The sequence below is a fragment of the Clytia hemisphaerica genome, unplaced genomic scaffold, assembly GCF_902728285.1.
Source record: "Clytia hemisphaerica strain Z4C2 unplaced genomic scaffold, Clytia hemisphaerica genome assembly, whole genome shotgun sequence".
Lineage (NCBI taxonomy): Eukaryota > Metazoa > Cnidaria > Hydrozoa > Leptothecata > Clytiidae > Clytia > Clytia hemisphaerica.
Window position 1 is genome coordinate 211013 of NW_027104560.1, and position 16756 is coordinate 227768.

The 16756-nt window shown below is 35.9% G+C and overlaps 2 protein-coding genes across 3 annotated transcripts in view; one reads left to right on the top strand and one right to left on the bottom strand.

Moving 5' to 3' along the window:
• LOC136823022 (leukotriene A-4 hydrolase-like) overlaps nucleotides 1-16756 on the top strand; it is a 170381-nt gene that overhangs the window by 18458 nt on the left and 135167 nt on the right. The gene's annotated exons all lie outside the window — the stretch shown is intronic.
• On the bottom strand, nucleotides 4077-13195 carry LOC136823035 (uncharacterized). Its single transcript, XM_067079331.1, has 4 exons — nucleotides 12761-13195; nucleotides 7504-7560; nucleotides 6915-7323; nucleotides 4077-5629 (listed from the first exon to the last, which is right to left on the bottom strand). Exons 1-4 carry the CDS (start codon nucleotides 12833-12835, stop codon nucleotides 4077-4079), a joined length of 2094 nt encoding a protein of 697 aa, XP_066935432.1. The 5' UTR covers nucleotides 12836-13195.

Consider the following 16756-nt stretch of genomic DNA (forward strand, 5'->3'; position numbering starts at 1 on the left):
TAAGGTTGGAACAATAGGCCTTTTGATAAATTGTTTTGAGTGCAGCGACTGCCTCGTTTTGAAACCATTACCAAGTCGAATGAATCCCTCTAGTCTTCAAGTGTTAGATTATAAATAGATTAAACTTCTTACGAACTCTAAATAAGTTTGCGTTTATCGGCCCATATATTATATTATGTGATATTCATATTGGAAGTTTATCGTGGCTTGGATCACGAGATTTACGTTTGGCTACGTTTCGAGAGATTCTTCTCCCATCATCGGGCAATGTGGAGGATATTTTCGACTATTTGTACTAATAAACCTTCTTATGAACCCCACTGGGAATCAATTACGATAGTAATGGTTTGAAAACGAGGTAAGATAAACAGACGTAAATTGATTATTATGTAAAAGAGAATATACAAACCCTGTCTCAAAGTATCTCATCAGATGGATTTAAAAGAGTTTTCTCGATTCATTAGGCTATTCCAGAAAAAATTTGCACCACGCTTGTTGAGGAGGTCCTTTTTTGGGAAAATTGACCCCCCTGGATTGTTTGATTTTTCAGGACTCCTTGGTTTTCTTTTTCTCTTTTTTGAATCCACCCTGGATTTTCGACCTCGTTTTACTAACCACCCTGGATTTTCGACCTCATTTTACTGACCATCGTGAATTTTTACACTCGAAAACCCCTCTGGGTTTCTTATTTTCCACACCACTGATAGACGTAAGTCACATCTCCTCAAGATAGGGGGTACATACTATTTCTGGTATAGCGCAATGTGATCACATCATTTTTGGAGGCATATAAAATTTACCTTATGGGAAAAAATTTTCGACAAATCCGCGAAATTAAATTCCTCGAAACACGAATATTTACTAGCAGTTAGCTGAAGCTATAAATGCCCCGAAACCGCCGGAGTTAAACATTTATTGCCAGCCATTATAATTTGATAAGTAACATTTAGTTACGACGATAAAAGCCTTTTAAAACAACATTATGTTCTAAAGTTGAAATTAGATGTAAAGTCCTTTTCTTGGCTGTCATCCTTAAAGTCCGGCAGTAGGACGTGACAACTGAGGAGTATATTCTGACTCAACCTCAAGATTACTTTGGAATAATTAGGTTTGAGAAGAACGTTTCACAATATACGCAATCAGGGTAAACTTAGGTAGGATTTGTAGGACAAATTTTTCTGGAAAATAAACATTTCTTTTTTGTTGTTTTAAGACTGAGTGTAATAGAAGAGTGGAAAATTAGAAGGAATTTCAAGATCAAGTGAGGGTGTAGCCTTGAGGCGCTTTCAAGAACTAGAATGATATCAAAGTTGATTTTCTTCAATCACCAGATAAAAATCTAATAAAAATCCCTTTTGAAAACCCAAACATAAGAATGTGTACTGTGAAACTGAAAGTGCTTCCCTTTCATAAAGAATATACATAATGCAGATTAAAAGGTGAATTTGAAAATGAAATTGAATATAATTTCAGTCATTTGATTTGAAATTTAAAAAGTAAGTAACTTTGGACTGGTGGCATACTGTAGATATAATTTATTTGTATCAAAGGTTACTGAAAATTATCTGAAAAACTTTAACAATCTTTATATGTGTTTCTGCAAAAAGTTTTCAGTTAGAATAAAATTTCTTCATGGTTTCTAAAGATATGAATTTGATAGTTGCTCTCAAAATTGCCAGGGGAATTTTCAGATACCGTGTCCTGTTGTAACCACCGTCAACATGGTTAAAAACTTTTCACTTCACAGGTAGGTACAACATTGTGTTTGTATAGACCTTTTCGCCTTTGCGTCCGCCATATTGAATTGTATGCAAAAATTATGGTTGCCGAATTGCCGTGGTGAAATTCCCTTAGAAAGTATGCAAAACATATGCAAGTTTACACAAAGATTAAAAAGACAACAAAGCATCTTATAAATAAATATTATAATCATTAGAACAATAAAAGATGGAATTTCTTAATCCAAAAGGAAATATTTACAGAACAACAAAAGCCTTTTAGGAATTTGTTCTTAAAGACATTGCATATTCTGTTTTCATGCCATTAAAAAATTCCACGAAGACGGAGTACACACATCAAACTTTCAAAACACGCAAACTGAAAGCAGTAATTATGACGTCACACTTCATCAATGTTTTGATTTGATCATTTGGCGGCTCTATTCCCAGGAGAATAATTTGCCGTCAGCCGAATAAGGATTGTTTTTTACCTTCGCGGGTGATTTTTCAGTTTGAGTTTATGTCTAATGTTATGGTTTTTTGAAGTGCTTGTTCTAAGAGATGAGTGAATATAATTGTTTTTAGTTTTCAAAAGAAGCAAATTTAATCTTTCTTCTACAAGATTACACTTTAATATAATGCCAATTATGCATGTAAGTTTTTATTTAATACTTTCTTTTTGCATATGTTTTGCATACTTTCTAAGGGAATTTCACCACGGCAATTCGGCAACCATAATTTTTGCATACAATTCAATATGGCGGACGCAAAGGCGAAAAGGTCTATTTTATTGGACGTCTGGTTCTAAAAAGTCAAAAAGTTTGTTCAGTTTTGATTTGAGCAAAGTATACTCCTGCGTTCAACATCAATACGGTACAATGTGCCGTGGTGGTATTAGTAGAGAGAGTGTTCGAATCTGTTCATAATATGAGGCTGAAAATCTTCGGCGTACATTACATATCGAAGTACCGTTCTGACACAGTGACATAAACAGCATTTTCAAAGTTTGCTTTCTAAGCTTCAATATTGGCGTAAAGAATTATTCACAAAATAGCATCAAATACTTCATAATCCATCGTTTTCGGCTTTTTTTCCGCTTCTGTTTACATTTTTCTGCTCGCTGCTTCCCATGCACAACCATTTTTTTTTGCTGTAACACTGTGCTTCAAATGTCCACGAGAATGAATCAGTTCATGTTAATCATAGTATATTTTCATTGGCATGTCTCACTCACTAAACCTTTTGTAAGAAACTCGATGTTGGTACCAGTTTTTGGCACGTTTTGGCGCAAGGCTTACTCTTTGAAAAATTACTTTCGGCGCATGCAATATCCATATAATTATAGGGTACTCTGGGTTTTGTCTTTCCACCAAAAATTTCAATTTAATTTCCTTCAAAATGAAATCACTATATAGGTAAACAATATGAATTAACGGTCAATTTCCCTTTTGTCTATGCCTTTATAATATCAGCAGGGTTTCGTTAGAGCAGCGCATAACACTCTGTCTGTGTGTGTGTGTGTAACAAACTGTCATTGAAGATGTCCATCGTCCATTCTGACAATTGTATAAGGTTTGATCTAATATCAGTAGTTTGATAGTTATTCATTCAGTAGCAAACAATGTCCCTCAAGTAAATCCAGTTGAGCAAATACGTTAAAAAGATATTAACCAAGCAAAAATAAAATCTTGTGCGCTGTTTGTTGGTTGTGAAAGCTTTTAGCTGTGTGGACCATTGAGTTTCAAGCCCGAAGGGCTAGAGGTCAATCTCTAACCTTTCTCAGGCAAGAAAAATTGAAGCCTTAAAATATGCGCCGTATTTTTGATGACGGATTGAATCTAGCAATTCCTTTGTTTTCGAGTAATATATTTTTCGAAATTAAGCGGTAAATTTTAGTTTCAATCTGTCATTTTTGTAAAAACCAGGCGGGTCGCTCAAGGCCGCGCAACTTTGGTAGGATTTGTTGGCTTCAAATCCTACCAAAGAGATTGACCTCTAGCCCTTCGGGCTTGAAACTCAATGGTGTGGACTGGCAGTGCAGACGGGAAGCTAGTACCTTCTCTGTCCGTGCATAGCTAGGAAATAAATACAAGTAGCAGCAAAAGAGATATCGCGCGCGAACATTTTTTAACCGCGCGCGGCCCGCTCAGAATCGGACGAAACATGAATATGAATATGAATATGAATATTTTTCTGGCGAGCAGGTCCGCTACGTGAAGCAACAAAAGCCCCTGCGGGGCAATAATATAAATTGGTCTTTCTAGGGGAAAATAAGCCATATTTGAAACAAAAAATTCTCTCAACCGCGAAATTAAATTCTGCGAAAATTTCTTCCCTTAAGGTCTATAACCCCCCTATCTAGCATAAATCATTTTGTAGATATCCTGTCCTTCTTAACGAATCACTCATGCTTCTTGATCTTGATATACCACCATTGTTAGTTCCATTGTTCGTCCCTTCTACAGTTACCTCCAGACTTTTATGTCTGTTTTTTGATGGTTTAGTTCTCTCCGATGTATGATATAATTTATCATTATGAATATTACTCTGATCAATTTTTTGGTCTATGGTATTATTAGTCCTTCGAAGGTGTAATCTATTTTTATCTTTAATTTTATTGAATTTCTCCTCTATACTATTTGTCCTCGTGTTATGTTTGGTTTCGTGATCAGCAGATAGTTTTCTTGTATTAGTTTCACTTTCTTCCATACGATGATGAAATGTTTCGCCACCTTTATTATTCGAATCTGACGTTCTTTTATTTTGAGAGCCAACCGACAATTCTGATTGGCTAAAAATTTTATTGTCTTTATCTGATTGGTCGAAAACTTTATTGTCTTTAGCGGATTGTTTGAAAGCTTCATTGTTTTCAAGTACAAAACCATTGTTATCGACTCCATGTCTATCCGTGATTTGCTTGTTTATACTACTACCATTCGGTGAATTCGTGCTAATTTCATTCTGCAAATTATCATTCCTTATGTCTGTTCTTCCACGAGAACCAATATTATTATCATCTGATAGACTATTCCTATCGTTTATATGGTTACTTTTCATAATAACATTCGGTTGGTTATCAACGATCTTGAAATCATCATTCGCGAAATTATTCCTTATACAATTTCCCATAAATACGGTTTCATCGTTACTTTTCATATTGTTGTTTGTGTCACTGGACTGGCCTTCAACGGCCTCACTCGCAGTTGACGTACTCGACGGGGTCGAATCGGACTGTAGTGAGTTATCATGTAGTTCAGTCTCTACTATCGTTGATATAGTCCCATTGGAAGCTGATGTAATAAGACCGCCTCCTGGTTCGCCCAGAACAAGGTCCTTATTTATTGCCAAGAAGGATGGTTTCGTTTGCTTCAACATTTCCGTCAGACCTAAAATGTCTTGTTTGTTTTGCCGGCAACACGACGGTAACTTGATATTCCCGTTAGCGATTAACTCGTTGATGGATCCTATAATTGACGCTATGGCGCCGGTCCCGATACAAAATAACACGGCGTGAATAACCCAGACGAAGAAGTTCGTATTGAAAGCTTGTTCACTTGAGTATGAGAAATCTCCAAATCCAACAGTGGAGATTGTTAAAAAAGCGAAATATAATCCGTCGATGAATCTATTGATAGGTGTGAATGAAGAATACATACTGACAAAGGAAAACACTATCCATACGATTAAAGTTAACATCGTTTGTACCACCATGACGTGCACGCTGAACGTCTTTTTCTCTAGTTTTCGTCCTAAGTATTCATTGTAGAAAAGTAACACGGATGTCTGTGTGAATGCCGTTACGATATGTCCGGCGCTTAGGTATAATGACATTCCAAGTGCGATGGATGGTATAGAGTATATGATGGTTACGATTTTACCGAGATCAGAGTACGGAACTACACGCCCAAAACCTGTAAAATAAGGGTCGGGTTATAGTAAGGCGCTGTGGTATAGTGGAAATGACCTTAGTTGCTGCACAGACGACCGAGGTTCGATTCCCACTTGCGGCGGTTCACTTGACAAGTGAACAAACCTTCGCCCGTGTCAACCCATGCCATGTGAGAGGAATTGAGTAGTCAGTTCAAGGTGCTGATAGGGCGCTAATTGAAAGCGTCAATAGTTGTGAAAATGGGCCTCAAAGCCTCCTGCGACTCAACCAAATAGAATAGAGCTTTACAAATATACAAAATAAAAGCTTAAGTAAGTAATTGCAGTCGTAGTCCAGGGCGAACCGAGGGGGATACTACCCTTGCCGAGGGACGGTGTATTCTGCTTAGGTTCGGAAAAATAGACCCTATCTGGGGTTCATTTTTTGAAAGTTTTTTTTTCAAAATTTGCGAAAAAAAGTAACTCTAAATGGGCCTGAAATCCACGCTAGATCTTTAAGTCCGATGAAACCTAAAGACTTTTTTACCTCGCAAAATTAAATACCGTGAAAATTTAATCTGATCAAAACTTCAGTTCACTCTCTCTAATTCGATCTTCAAGGGACCAAAAACTTTCGAATTACGGAAAGTAAGTAAAACCACTTTCCAGCTGAGGAGATCAATATTTAAGTTCGAATAACAGAAAAATTCGAATTAGAGAGATTTAACTTTAAACAAGTGAAACAGAATTGTAAAAAGATAAAGGATAACTTTTGAGTGATTTTTTTTCAAATTTTTCAAATTGTCAAAGCGCAGTAGTATAGTGGTCATTGACCTTGGTTGCTGCACAGGCGACTGAGGTTCGATTCCCACTCGCAGCGTTTCACTTGTTAAGTTAATAAACCTTCGCCCGGCTCAACCCATGCTACACGTCTTTTTTTTTTAAGAAACTGGTTTTACCAAGCAGCCTCAATGTTTCTTAAGAAATCGGCCTTTTGAGCCTTAAATGTTTCTTACATGTTTCTAAACTTTTTGACATAATTAGCCTTGATTGGAAGGTTCTTATAAAAAAACGAATTAAAAAATGTTATTTTCTCATTCTCAGCCTCAGCATGTTTCTTAGATGTTTCTTAGTTTTTAGGCATTCTGAGCCTCATGTTTCTTAAAAGTGTGTTTCTTAAAAAAAAAAGACGTGTATGTGAGGGGAATTGGGTAGTCAGTCCAAGGTGCTGACGGGCGCTCATTGAAAGCGTCTGTAGTTGCGAAAATAGGCCTCAAAGCCTCCTTCAACTCAACCAAATAGAAATAGAAAACTCAGCTCAAATCTTACCTGTGGTAAAAGCGACACTCGCCGTGAAATCAAACCACTCGGCCAACGTTGGCATACTTATTTCACACCTTCGCAGGTAATCTTTCGGTTTGAAATCTTCACACAATTCTATAGCGTACTGCGCCAATAAATGTCTATGATCAGACTTATTATGTCCCATCAAATAAGTCGTTTTGTTAAGATTCGTTGACGTCGAGTTACTCATTGACGAGTTGATCACCGACGAGTTGTTTTGTTCGAGTTTTCGTTTGATGTACTCGGCTTCTTTGCAGAGATTCTCGTAAGCTTTTTCGTGTGACTCGACTATTTTTTCGGTCGGTGAATGACAGTGTTCGATGTAGAAGAATAAAAGAGAACCGAGTCCCAAGACGGTTAACACGATCAGGAAACTAATGAGTGAATGCTTGACCTATAATGATATATTGGAATAAGAAAATATTTGCAGTACACGTTTTTTTATACGAACAAACTATATAAGAACATAAGACTTCGATGGTCAAAATATTAAGAACAAGTTAAGAACATTGGAAGGCTTTGTGGACCCATCTTAAAAAATCTCCAGCTCCATCCTAAAAGTATCATTACTTACTTTTTCTTTCAATACTTTAGCATAATGTTTCCATGTCAATCGCATCTCATTGCGCCTCTGTAAAAATATAAAATACAAAACTTTTATGAGGATGAATAATATTTGAACTAGTCCAGAATAATTTCAAGATCTTGAAAGCTCCTTGAAGGCTGAGCTTGCGGTAAGGCTGAATGAATTTAATCAAATAGAAGAATACAAACCCGGGGGTTACTAGGGTTGCGAGCTGATGGGGGGGGGTGTCGCCCGACTTTCGACCCTCGGACCCTTACCCCTTACCCTAAAAAGAAGAAAACAAAGGAAAATTTTGTGAATTTTACGACCCTTACCGGGACCAAAATTTTCCTCTTTCTCCTATCCTTGGTGGGACTGAAATTAGATTTTCTGATTTTTCCAACCCTTAGTGGGACTTTGGAAATCCAAAAAAGGTACCCTTAAGGGCGGCACATACCGTACTCTCCATTTGCCTGAGTACCCCCCCCCCCCTGGGAATACAAAGAACTAAAAGTTGTCAAAAGGTGCCAAAAATATAAGAAAAGTCGAGCTTCAAGTAAAATATATGTTGAGGATGAACGATTTGAATCAATCCAGAACAATTTAAAAACAACGCTGAGCTTGGAAAGGCTAAATCGCCATTGACAAATCAAAAGGGCCAATCACAAAATTAGTATACGAGAAAGCTAAGAGTTTTTTCTGTCTAGCTATAGCCTTAGATTTGAGATTGATACTTTTTGCAAAGTGAGAAGAGTCCTAACTAGATGAAACCGGGTCAGTCTCCTCAAAATTTATGCTCAGACAAACAGAAAAATTCTTAGTTTACTCAGGCAATAATTTTGAGATTAAACCTTTTGATTTGTCAACGGCGAAATGAATTTATGCAAATATGGGGGGTCAAAGCAGTAAAATTTGCCGAGCCTCAATATTGATAACGGTACCCGTTTATAGCATCCCCACTGATTCCAGACAGGATGGTGACAAGGTTTGATTGGCCGACATCGAGTAGTACCATCAGGGTACCACGTTTCTAAAATCTTGAAGGTCTAAGAAAGTGCCCTCGTATAATATATCTGAAAAAGCTAATTAAAATTCAGAAACAACGCATGATGTTAAAAGTTTTATTTTCATATCAGACACATTTATAAGGTAGACAGTGTCTACCTTATTGTTATATTATGCTGATATAAGCAAAAAAATGTTTTTCTTTTCATCTTCCTCACCAATCTTGCTCTCCAGGCTGGAATTAGTGAACAGCACGTCGAATATATTCGGCGTGAGGCAGTAATTACTTTTGGCGTATTGGCGTAAGGAGTGAATATAAAGTAAGATATTGGCAAAGTCAAAGCTTTTCAAGACGAGAGGAGCACCGCCATTCTAACGCCTGATTTCACAACATCGAATAAGATTGTGAATTAAAATTGATGAGTAAGTAAACGATATCACTCTTATTTAAAAACAAAACCTTTAGACTAAAAGTGAAAAACATTCAAACCAAAAAAGAAATCATATCACCAAAACAACGTGCCAAGGACAAAAGCGGCAAACCGACAAATCAACACAACCAAAAATGACAATTATAAAACCGAAAAACCAAAACCAACAAATAGACAACCTTACAATTATACACTTACACTATGTTTTATATTGGAGTATAATTTGAAGACGGTATAAGGGCCAGTGCTTCTCACAAGTACCATCTTGTAAAATGATCAAAATATTTTTTTCTCACGTGGGTTCTTAATGTCTAGTTGTATTTTGATGCTCTCTTATTCGACGTCCTTCATTATTCGATCCAGTCAACTCTCTGTAATTCGAATCTCTATTTTAAATTTTTCTGTAACTTGAACTAAAATATTGGTCCCCTTAGCTGGAAAGTGTTTTTTTTTTCCGAATCTTTCTCTAATTCGAATAAAATTCTTGTTTGCTTGAAAATCGAATTAAAGAGAGAGTCAACTGGTTTTATTGAAAGCAACAAGAAACTCTCATAAACGACGCTCTACCATTCGATATGCTCCTTTCTCGATGAAAATCCAATATCCCTTGGAAATGATATTAGAGAGTGTCGCAACTGTAATTGAGTTTTAAAGTTTAACCAAAATCCCGCAGCAAGAGCACGTAGGGTCGAGGATACTCTTTCGAGAAAATTATTTCTCGTCTTAAACTTAAGCTTTGATAAACTTTCTTGAGTTTTTTCCAAAGTTTATCCTTTTCGGACTTTATTATCCAGAACAAAGAAATCAAAAAAAATCTAAAGTGATATTCTATAATGGGTTCTAAAAGTTGTTAATTTTCCTTTTCTTCACCCACGTTTGACCCCCTGGCTCAGTTTTTAATGGATACTAAAAAGCCTTTAGGTTAATGAATTTATTCCCTACGTGATAAACTATGAAGATTTTTTTGATCAAAAAAATTATCAATTTGATGAAAAGAAACCATGAAAAATTTATATATTTTTTTAAAGCAATCATTAAGTCATTGTTGTCAGTAGAAGTTAGCATTGAATGAGCCCTTAAGTACACTCAGACAACTCCCTTTGCGAGTTAAGATTTTGCTCTTTCCAACTCTAAAAAAAACTAAGGGGTATAAAGCTGTCAAAAGTAATAGTAAGTAAGTTTGTTTATAATAAATAAATAGAACGTTTTCTATCTTATGTATAATCAAAACATTCGATTGTAAATTTGCTCGAAATCAACTTAGTTTTTTTTTGTTTACAAAAGCAAAAGAATGCGAGGTCACATCTCGAAACAAGTTTTGATCTTTCACTTGTTTACAGGATATCGTTGCGTAAAAAAGTAGCTTTGATTTATCTGACTCAGCATAAAGACTGCATAAAATAAGCTCCTTTTATTCCTATAGAATACCTTTAAGGACGACAATTTTGACAATTGTTAAAAAGAGCCATCCAGCACACATTTTTAAAAACTTACAACCGTTTGTGACGAACGATTTTAAACGATTGTTCAAAAGCATTCGCGGTAAACGGAAAAGCATTCTTCGCGTATGGTTTTATATCTTGAAGTTTTTAAAGCGTTCTTCACGAACGGTTTTCTATAAAAACCGTTCGTCACAAACGGTTTCCCGTTCGTGACGAACGCTTTTATTAAAAAAAATCATAAGCATTCGTCACGAACGGGTGACCCGTTCGTCACGCATGGAAAAGCGTTCGTGTGTCCGAATCGAACGGTTTCTGACCCAGTAGTGCATATTCCAGGGTGACCTGAAAGCTCCCTTTTCTCTGTCTACCCAAAGGTAGGGTCATACCCTTGGATATCTCCACTTATATACCATTGGGTTATTCCAGAAGTAGTCTGTATCCCCTATGTCGATAAGGTATGACGTCCAGGGTGGTCTGGAAAATAAAAAAAATCCAGGGAGTCTATTTTTTTAGAGGAGAAATCATTAGTAAAGAAAATGTTTAGTAAATGGTTAGCGTAAAAAATGATTAGCGTAAAAATGATTAGTAAAATGAGGTGGAAAATCCAGGGTGGTCTTTAAAAAACGAAGTCAAAAATCCAGGGTGGTCTAAAATATGAGAAAAAAAAATTCTGAAAAATCAAAAAGAAAATCCAGGTTAAAAGAACTTCTCAACATAAGGGGTATAATTTGTTTCTGGATAGGCCATTAACTCATCTATTTTAGTTCCTTAGCACCAAGTACAATTTTTAAACATTGGTTTGATTCGACAGATGATCAAACCCCATAGCCTTACAAACAGTAGCCGGATACTTAACTGATATCATCTTGAAATTTGGGCGATTTCCCTTTTTGGATATAAAAAAAGTCAGAACATTTTGACTAGAAAAAGAAGGCTTCATGTTCACAACCCCCTCCCCCCTCAACAATGAAATTGGTCTCTTTTAAGGGGAAAATTTCCAATTTTCAATCCTACTCCTTTACAGGTATATACAGTCACACATTATGTATATTTCAATCTACCAACTCCTATAGGAGTATTTTGATTTTGAATTTGTAAAGTAATGGCTTACGTAATGTCTAGTGCAGCAACAACAATCAAAAAGTTTTCTCAAATAATGCTTCATCATACATGAACTTTTTAAAACATTCATTCACCGATAACTTTAATAATTTTCCAAGAGAGATATGTTTTCAAACTTTAACTATCTTCAAACCTCCATATTTTTATGACGCCTTTTAAAAGGAGGGGCTTGAAGCTAAAGCATGTGAAAAAATGCCTCCTTGTATTTGCTAAGCAACCCCGTTCTCTCTCTTCTAAAATGATATAATCTTTAAGATTTAAAGAAGCTCCCAAAACGGGTTTTAGCTGGGGCTTAGTTTCAACAAACTCTGTAATCCAAACTTTCCACATTTTGGAAGTTTTTCCCGACCTTCAGAGCTTTGGCGTGTATGGGAAGAAAATTTTTACATTGATTATGGCGATAGTTTGTCACTACCATGATTCGGATGATATAACAAGTATTATTTGGACCCCATCCCTTTTCTTAAGGTGTCATCAGAGGAATGTAAAGAGATGGAAGAACAGCTTCTTGAAAACAATGGAAAAACGGCTCGTCATATGCCAGGTCTCTTGCCCTTAAGGGAGTTTATGTCGAGTAAAATAGGTTTCTTTTGTTGTCGCTATAAAAAATCTGCATAGTTAGCATGTTGTGACAAAATTCTTTTGTTTCAAGCCTGATTATGCGCTAACTTTTAGGGCTTATATTTTGGGTACACCTCTCCTATACGAAAATGTACCTATATCTTCTTGCTCAGAATTTCCTAGCGATTCTACTGATATAACCGCATCATGACCGCAACATAATATGGTGCTAGAGCTCGAGAAAATTATAACTACATCTTGATTTTACTCGACTTCTGACAGTTTTACAAGAATCAATTTAATATCATTGCGTTAAGAATTTCTTTTGCTATACATTGGTAAAAATATTGCTCCTTATTCTTAAAAATTGAACTAGTAATCGGCAAAAAAGGAAAAACAAATTTTCATTTTTATCGTCAAATCATGTAGAAACCGTCCGATTTATATGGTGAGCCTGGATGAGCCTTATTTTCTGGACTTTCATTTAATGACCTAATCAACGTTTTTACAATAGAATTTTCAATAGAAGTGATCGTTGAACTTTGAGTAATCAGAAAGAGCTGTTTTTCCATCTCTTTACATTCCTCTGGTGTCATCCCCTTCCGAAAAAACGCAAACAAACAATAAGAACAGTCGGACCTCTTCGCAATATTTGCTGGTTTTCATAAAATGTGTAATGTCAACAAGCGATAAATGAAATAATACCTCGCTGATAAGATCATTTTTCTTTCGTATTTCTTCTTTACGATCATCATCCAAAACGACCTCTATATATTGCATCTTATAGCAATTCTCTTAATGACTGGCCGCAAATTTCGCATTTCAAAATAATCCCAGAGAGAAATTTCTGTATAATGATTTTTTGAAAAGATTGTTTTTCTTGCTCTAAAAACATATTTTTCAATCATTTTCTTTGGTTTTTCTTTTCAGTCTCTTGTCATTTATTGACTCTTCCGTTTCTCACTATTTCTTTCTGTCATTATTTTACTCATCCTTCCCTTTCTTAGTTTAGTCTTTCTTTACTTGCTTTAACTTTCTATATCCACTGTTCATCTACTTTTTCTTTCGTTATCCTCATTCGTTGACTCTTCCTCAATCAACCATTCCATTTTTTGCTCTTCCTTTCTTTCATTCTTTCCTTTGTTCACTCTTTCCTTCGATCGTTCATTCCTTCGCTCACTAATTCCTGCGTTCGCTCTTCCCTTCGTTCACTCTTTCCTTCGTTCACTCATTCCTTCGTTCACTCATTCCCTTCGTTCACTCCTCCCTTCGTTACTCTTTCATTCGTTCACTCCTTCCGTTCGTTCACTCTTTCCTTCGTTCACTCTTCCCTTCGTTCACTCTTCCCTTCATTCACTCTTCCTTTCGTTACTCTTTCATTCGTTCACTCCTTCCGTTCGTTCACTCTTTCCTTCGTTCACTCTTTCCTTCGTTCACTCTTTCCTTCGTTCACTCTTCCTTTCGTTCACTCTTTCCTTCGTTCACTCTTTCCTTCGTTCGCTCTTCCTTTCGTTACTCTTTCATTCGTCACTCTTTCCTTCGTTCACTCTTCCCTTCGTTCACTCTTCCCTTCATTCACTCTTCCTTTCGTTACTCTTTCATTCGTTCACTCCTTCCGTTCGTTCACTCTTTCCTTCGTTCACTCTTTCCTTCGTTCACTCTTTCCTTCGTTCACTCTTCCTTTCGTTCACTCTTTCCTTCGTTCACTCTTTCCTTCGTTCGCTCTTCCTTTCGTTCACTCTTTCCTTCGTTCACTCTTTCCTTCGTTCACTCTTTCCTTCGTTCACTCTTTCCTTCGTTCACTCTTTCCTTCGATCGTTCATTCTTTCCTTCGATCGTTCATTCTTTCCTTCGCCCATTTCCGTCATCAACTCTTCCCTTTGTTCACTCCTTCCTTCGTTCACTGTTGCCTTTGATACCTCATTCTACTATCATATTTATTTTCGTTCATTATTTTTCGTACTCACTCTTTTTTAACTTCCATATCTGTCTCTATCATAAAAACTTGTCAACTGCGCATTCCTCTCCTTCCGTTGTTATTTCCTCAAATTCACTTGCTTTTTCCGTCCATTCGTCCAATCTCTCGATGCACTTGCCATAACTACATCAACGAAATGTATCGAAAAAGTTTAAAGCTCTTAACTTTTCAAAAAACAATGTTATTCTCTCGATATCTCTTATCTTTTATTTTTTTAATTATTTTTCCCACCTCCCACTTGCCAGATTAAATTTTAGCAAATTTCATTTAAAGTGTTTTTATAGTGTTCAAAATTATGTAAAAAATATAAGATTTTTAACAGTATATTAACAAACATTATGGAAACTGTTTCTCTCACAAAATCGATAGTACTTTACCATCTATATGAAAAGCACGGCATGAATGTTAATAGAATTTTAGATTATTTTTTGCTTTATCCTATTTTTTTCCTATTCAGTATTTTTAACTTTTTTTCACTCTTTCTAAAATAAATTATTGCCTAAAATGACCACTTGATATGAATGTTCTTGAATGTTATATTGATTCATTCATCAATGTACTTTATTTTGTATTCGATGAATCAAGAATCAATAAGTCGGCAAATCAAAGAAGGAAAATCCACTTTTCTTAAATTTGAACTGCTCATTTCAGCATTTTATTTTGTCATATTTATTTATCAATAGTTCATTTTTCAACTTGAAAATACAAAAAAATTCCGTCCATGCTCTTGCTGTGCTAGGCTGTCGTAGCTTAACGGGTGGGGTATTTAGGTCCTTGAACTTTAATCGGGAATTTCCTATAAAACTGATGGCGATGGCGTTGGTTGAATTTGCGGAACAATTTCATAAACACGTTATTTTATAAGAACATCCACAATTTTTGAAGCCTTTAGATTTTCTTAACTATTTGAGCTTTAAGCCTAAAAATGTTCTTAACATGTTCTTATTTTCACCATTTTCCGAGTGTTTTTGTACATCTTCTTAAGAAAACAGATACTTTGGAGTCCACAAAGCCTTAAAATGTTCTTAACTTGCTATTAATAATTTTTCCATCGAAACTTTATGTTCTTATATAGTTTTTTCTTATATAAAAAAACGTGTAGTTTTTTCTACTCTAGTTAACATTGCGTTAGCGTGGGTGTTGCGACTTGCCCTTGAAAAAGGCTCTTGCTTAGACAGTTTTTTTGACAAATAATATCAAAATTTAAAAACAAACGAGTCCCGCACGGGAATGAAGTCGAGATTAAAGTATATATCGGACTTGGTCGGACTGATCCATCCTCATGAATGCCGTGGCAATATTAGAGTTTCTTTCCTCTTGCTTGGAAAAGGTCGAACTTTTCCCTCTAGCCCTTTGTGCTTTAAAACTCAATTGTGACTTTAGATTTAGCCTATACTTTCACGTGCCTAATAAACGGGTGGGGCGGAGTCAAAACTATTTTTCAAATTTCAGTAAATGAGCTGCCTGGTTTTAAAGAAACATAATGGTGAATACAGGATGAAATCATTAGAACAAAGCAAGTAATTTGATTTCAGAATTAAGAATTGTCTTACCCTTCGAAGCAGCTTAAATCTTGTGCTTGTCCTCAAGAGGCCCGTCAATGCTGCGCTGATCATTCTCAAAATTCCCAAAGAACTACAGTTGACTCTTGCTAATTCGAACTCGAATTTATTCGTTCGAATTACAGAGAGATTTAAATTATAGAAAGTTTATTAAGTGGGTTTCTCCTAAACGGGGACTTGGAATAAGTTCGAACTATAGAAAGATTCGAATAACAGAAGTTCGAATAAGCGAGAGTCATAAAATTGCAAGTTTCCAATAGCCTGCGCTCAATCCTTTGTTTGCTTTGCCAAAAAAAAGATTTTATTTTGATCTAGGTTATTTTTTCAACTACATGAAGATCTATCTTCAGTTTTCTGAAAACCATTGCAAATAACACGAAGTTTTTCTTGAGAAAAAGCATATAATTTTTTCTAGCCCCAGTAGTGTTTAACGGTGCATGTCTTTTTTATAAGCAAATATTTTGTTGAGTTTGCATGTTAAAGAACAGACTTTTATCCCAGAAGGAAGCCCTATCGACGTATTTTGACCGCTGACAGATCTACAGCTAAAATTGAAATAGCTGAGGGTTTGGAGTTTTCTATAGTTTAAAAGTCGCCTGAGGGTGGGGGTTGGGGTGTGGCATTTTGACTCTCATTAGATCCTTGGGGCTGAGGAAATCATCTGTAATTTTACATTAAGAATAGAATAAAGATTTGTATACACTACTGCCGTTCAAAAAATGTTTCCGCAGAACACACTAAAAATTCTTGCTTTAAAAAGATATTCATAGTAGTTTTAACAATGATCACCCATTCCTAATTGAAAATTGCTGACTTTTAAATAACCTAGAAAGTAAGGGTTCTCTTTTTTAAGGGTTCGAAAAAAATTCTCGGTAGGGAATTTTTTTGTCCGAAGAGCTGAAAATCAAGCAACTCCGAGAACTGAAAATCTCACGTATAACCTAGCGTAGTATGGCAATAAATTTCGAAATTTCCATAGATGTTGGGTATATTTACAAACAAACTATCGGCCGGCCCGGATATCTTTGGGTGGTACATCGATAAAGTCAGAAATGATGGGTTTTCAAACCTGGTTCGGAAACAATGCTCTCGGTATGAAATCTTTACCGAAGAACTGAAAATCAAGTTACTCCGAGAACTGAAAATCTCTGTCAATTTTTT

Excerpts from the sequence above, each read along its gene's own strand:
- LOC136823035 (XM_067079331.1), bottom strand. The coding sequence starts at position 12,835 with ATGCAATATATAGAGGTCGTTTTGGATGATGATCGTAAAGAAGAAATA. Across the intron at positions 7,324-7,503 it reads CTAAAGTATTGAAAGAAAAA|GTCAAGCATTCACTCATTAG; the intron begins GTAAGTAATGAT and ends ATATCATTATAG. Across the intron at positions 5,630-6,914 it reads GAGTGTCGCTTTTACCACAG|GTTTTGGGCGTGTAGTTCCG; the intron begins GTAAGATTTGAG and ends CTTATTTTACAG.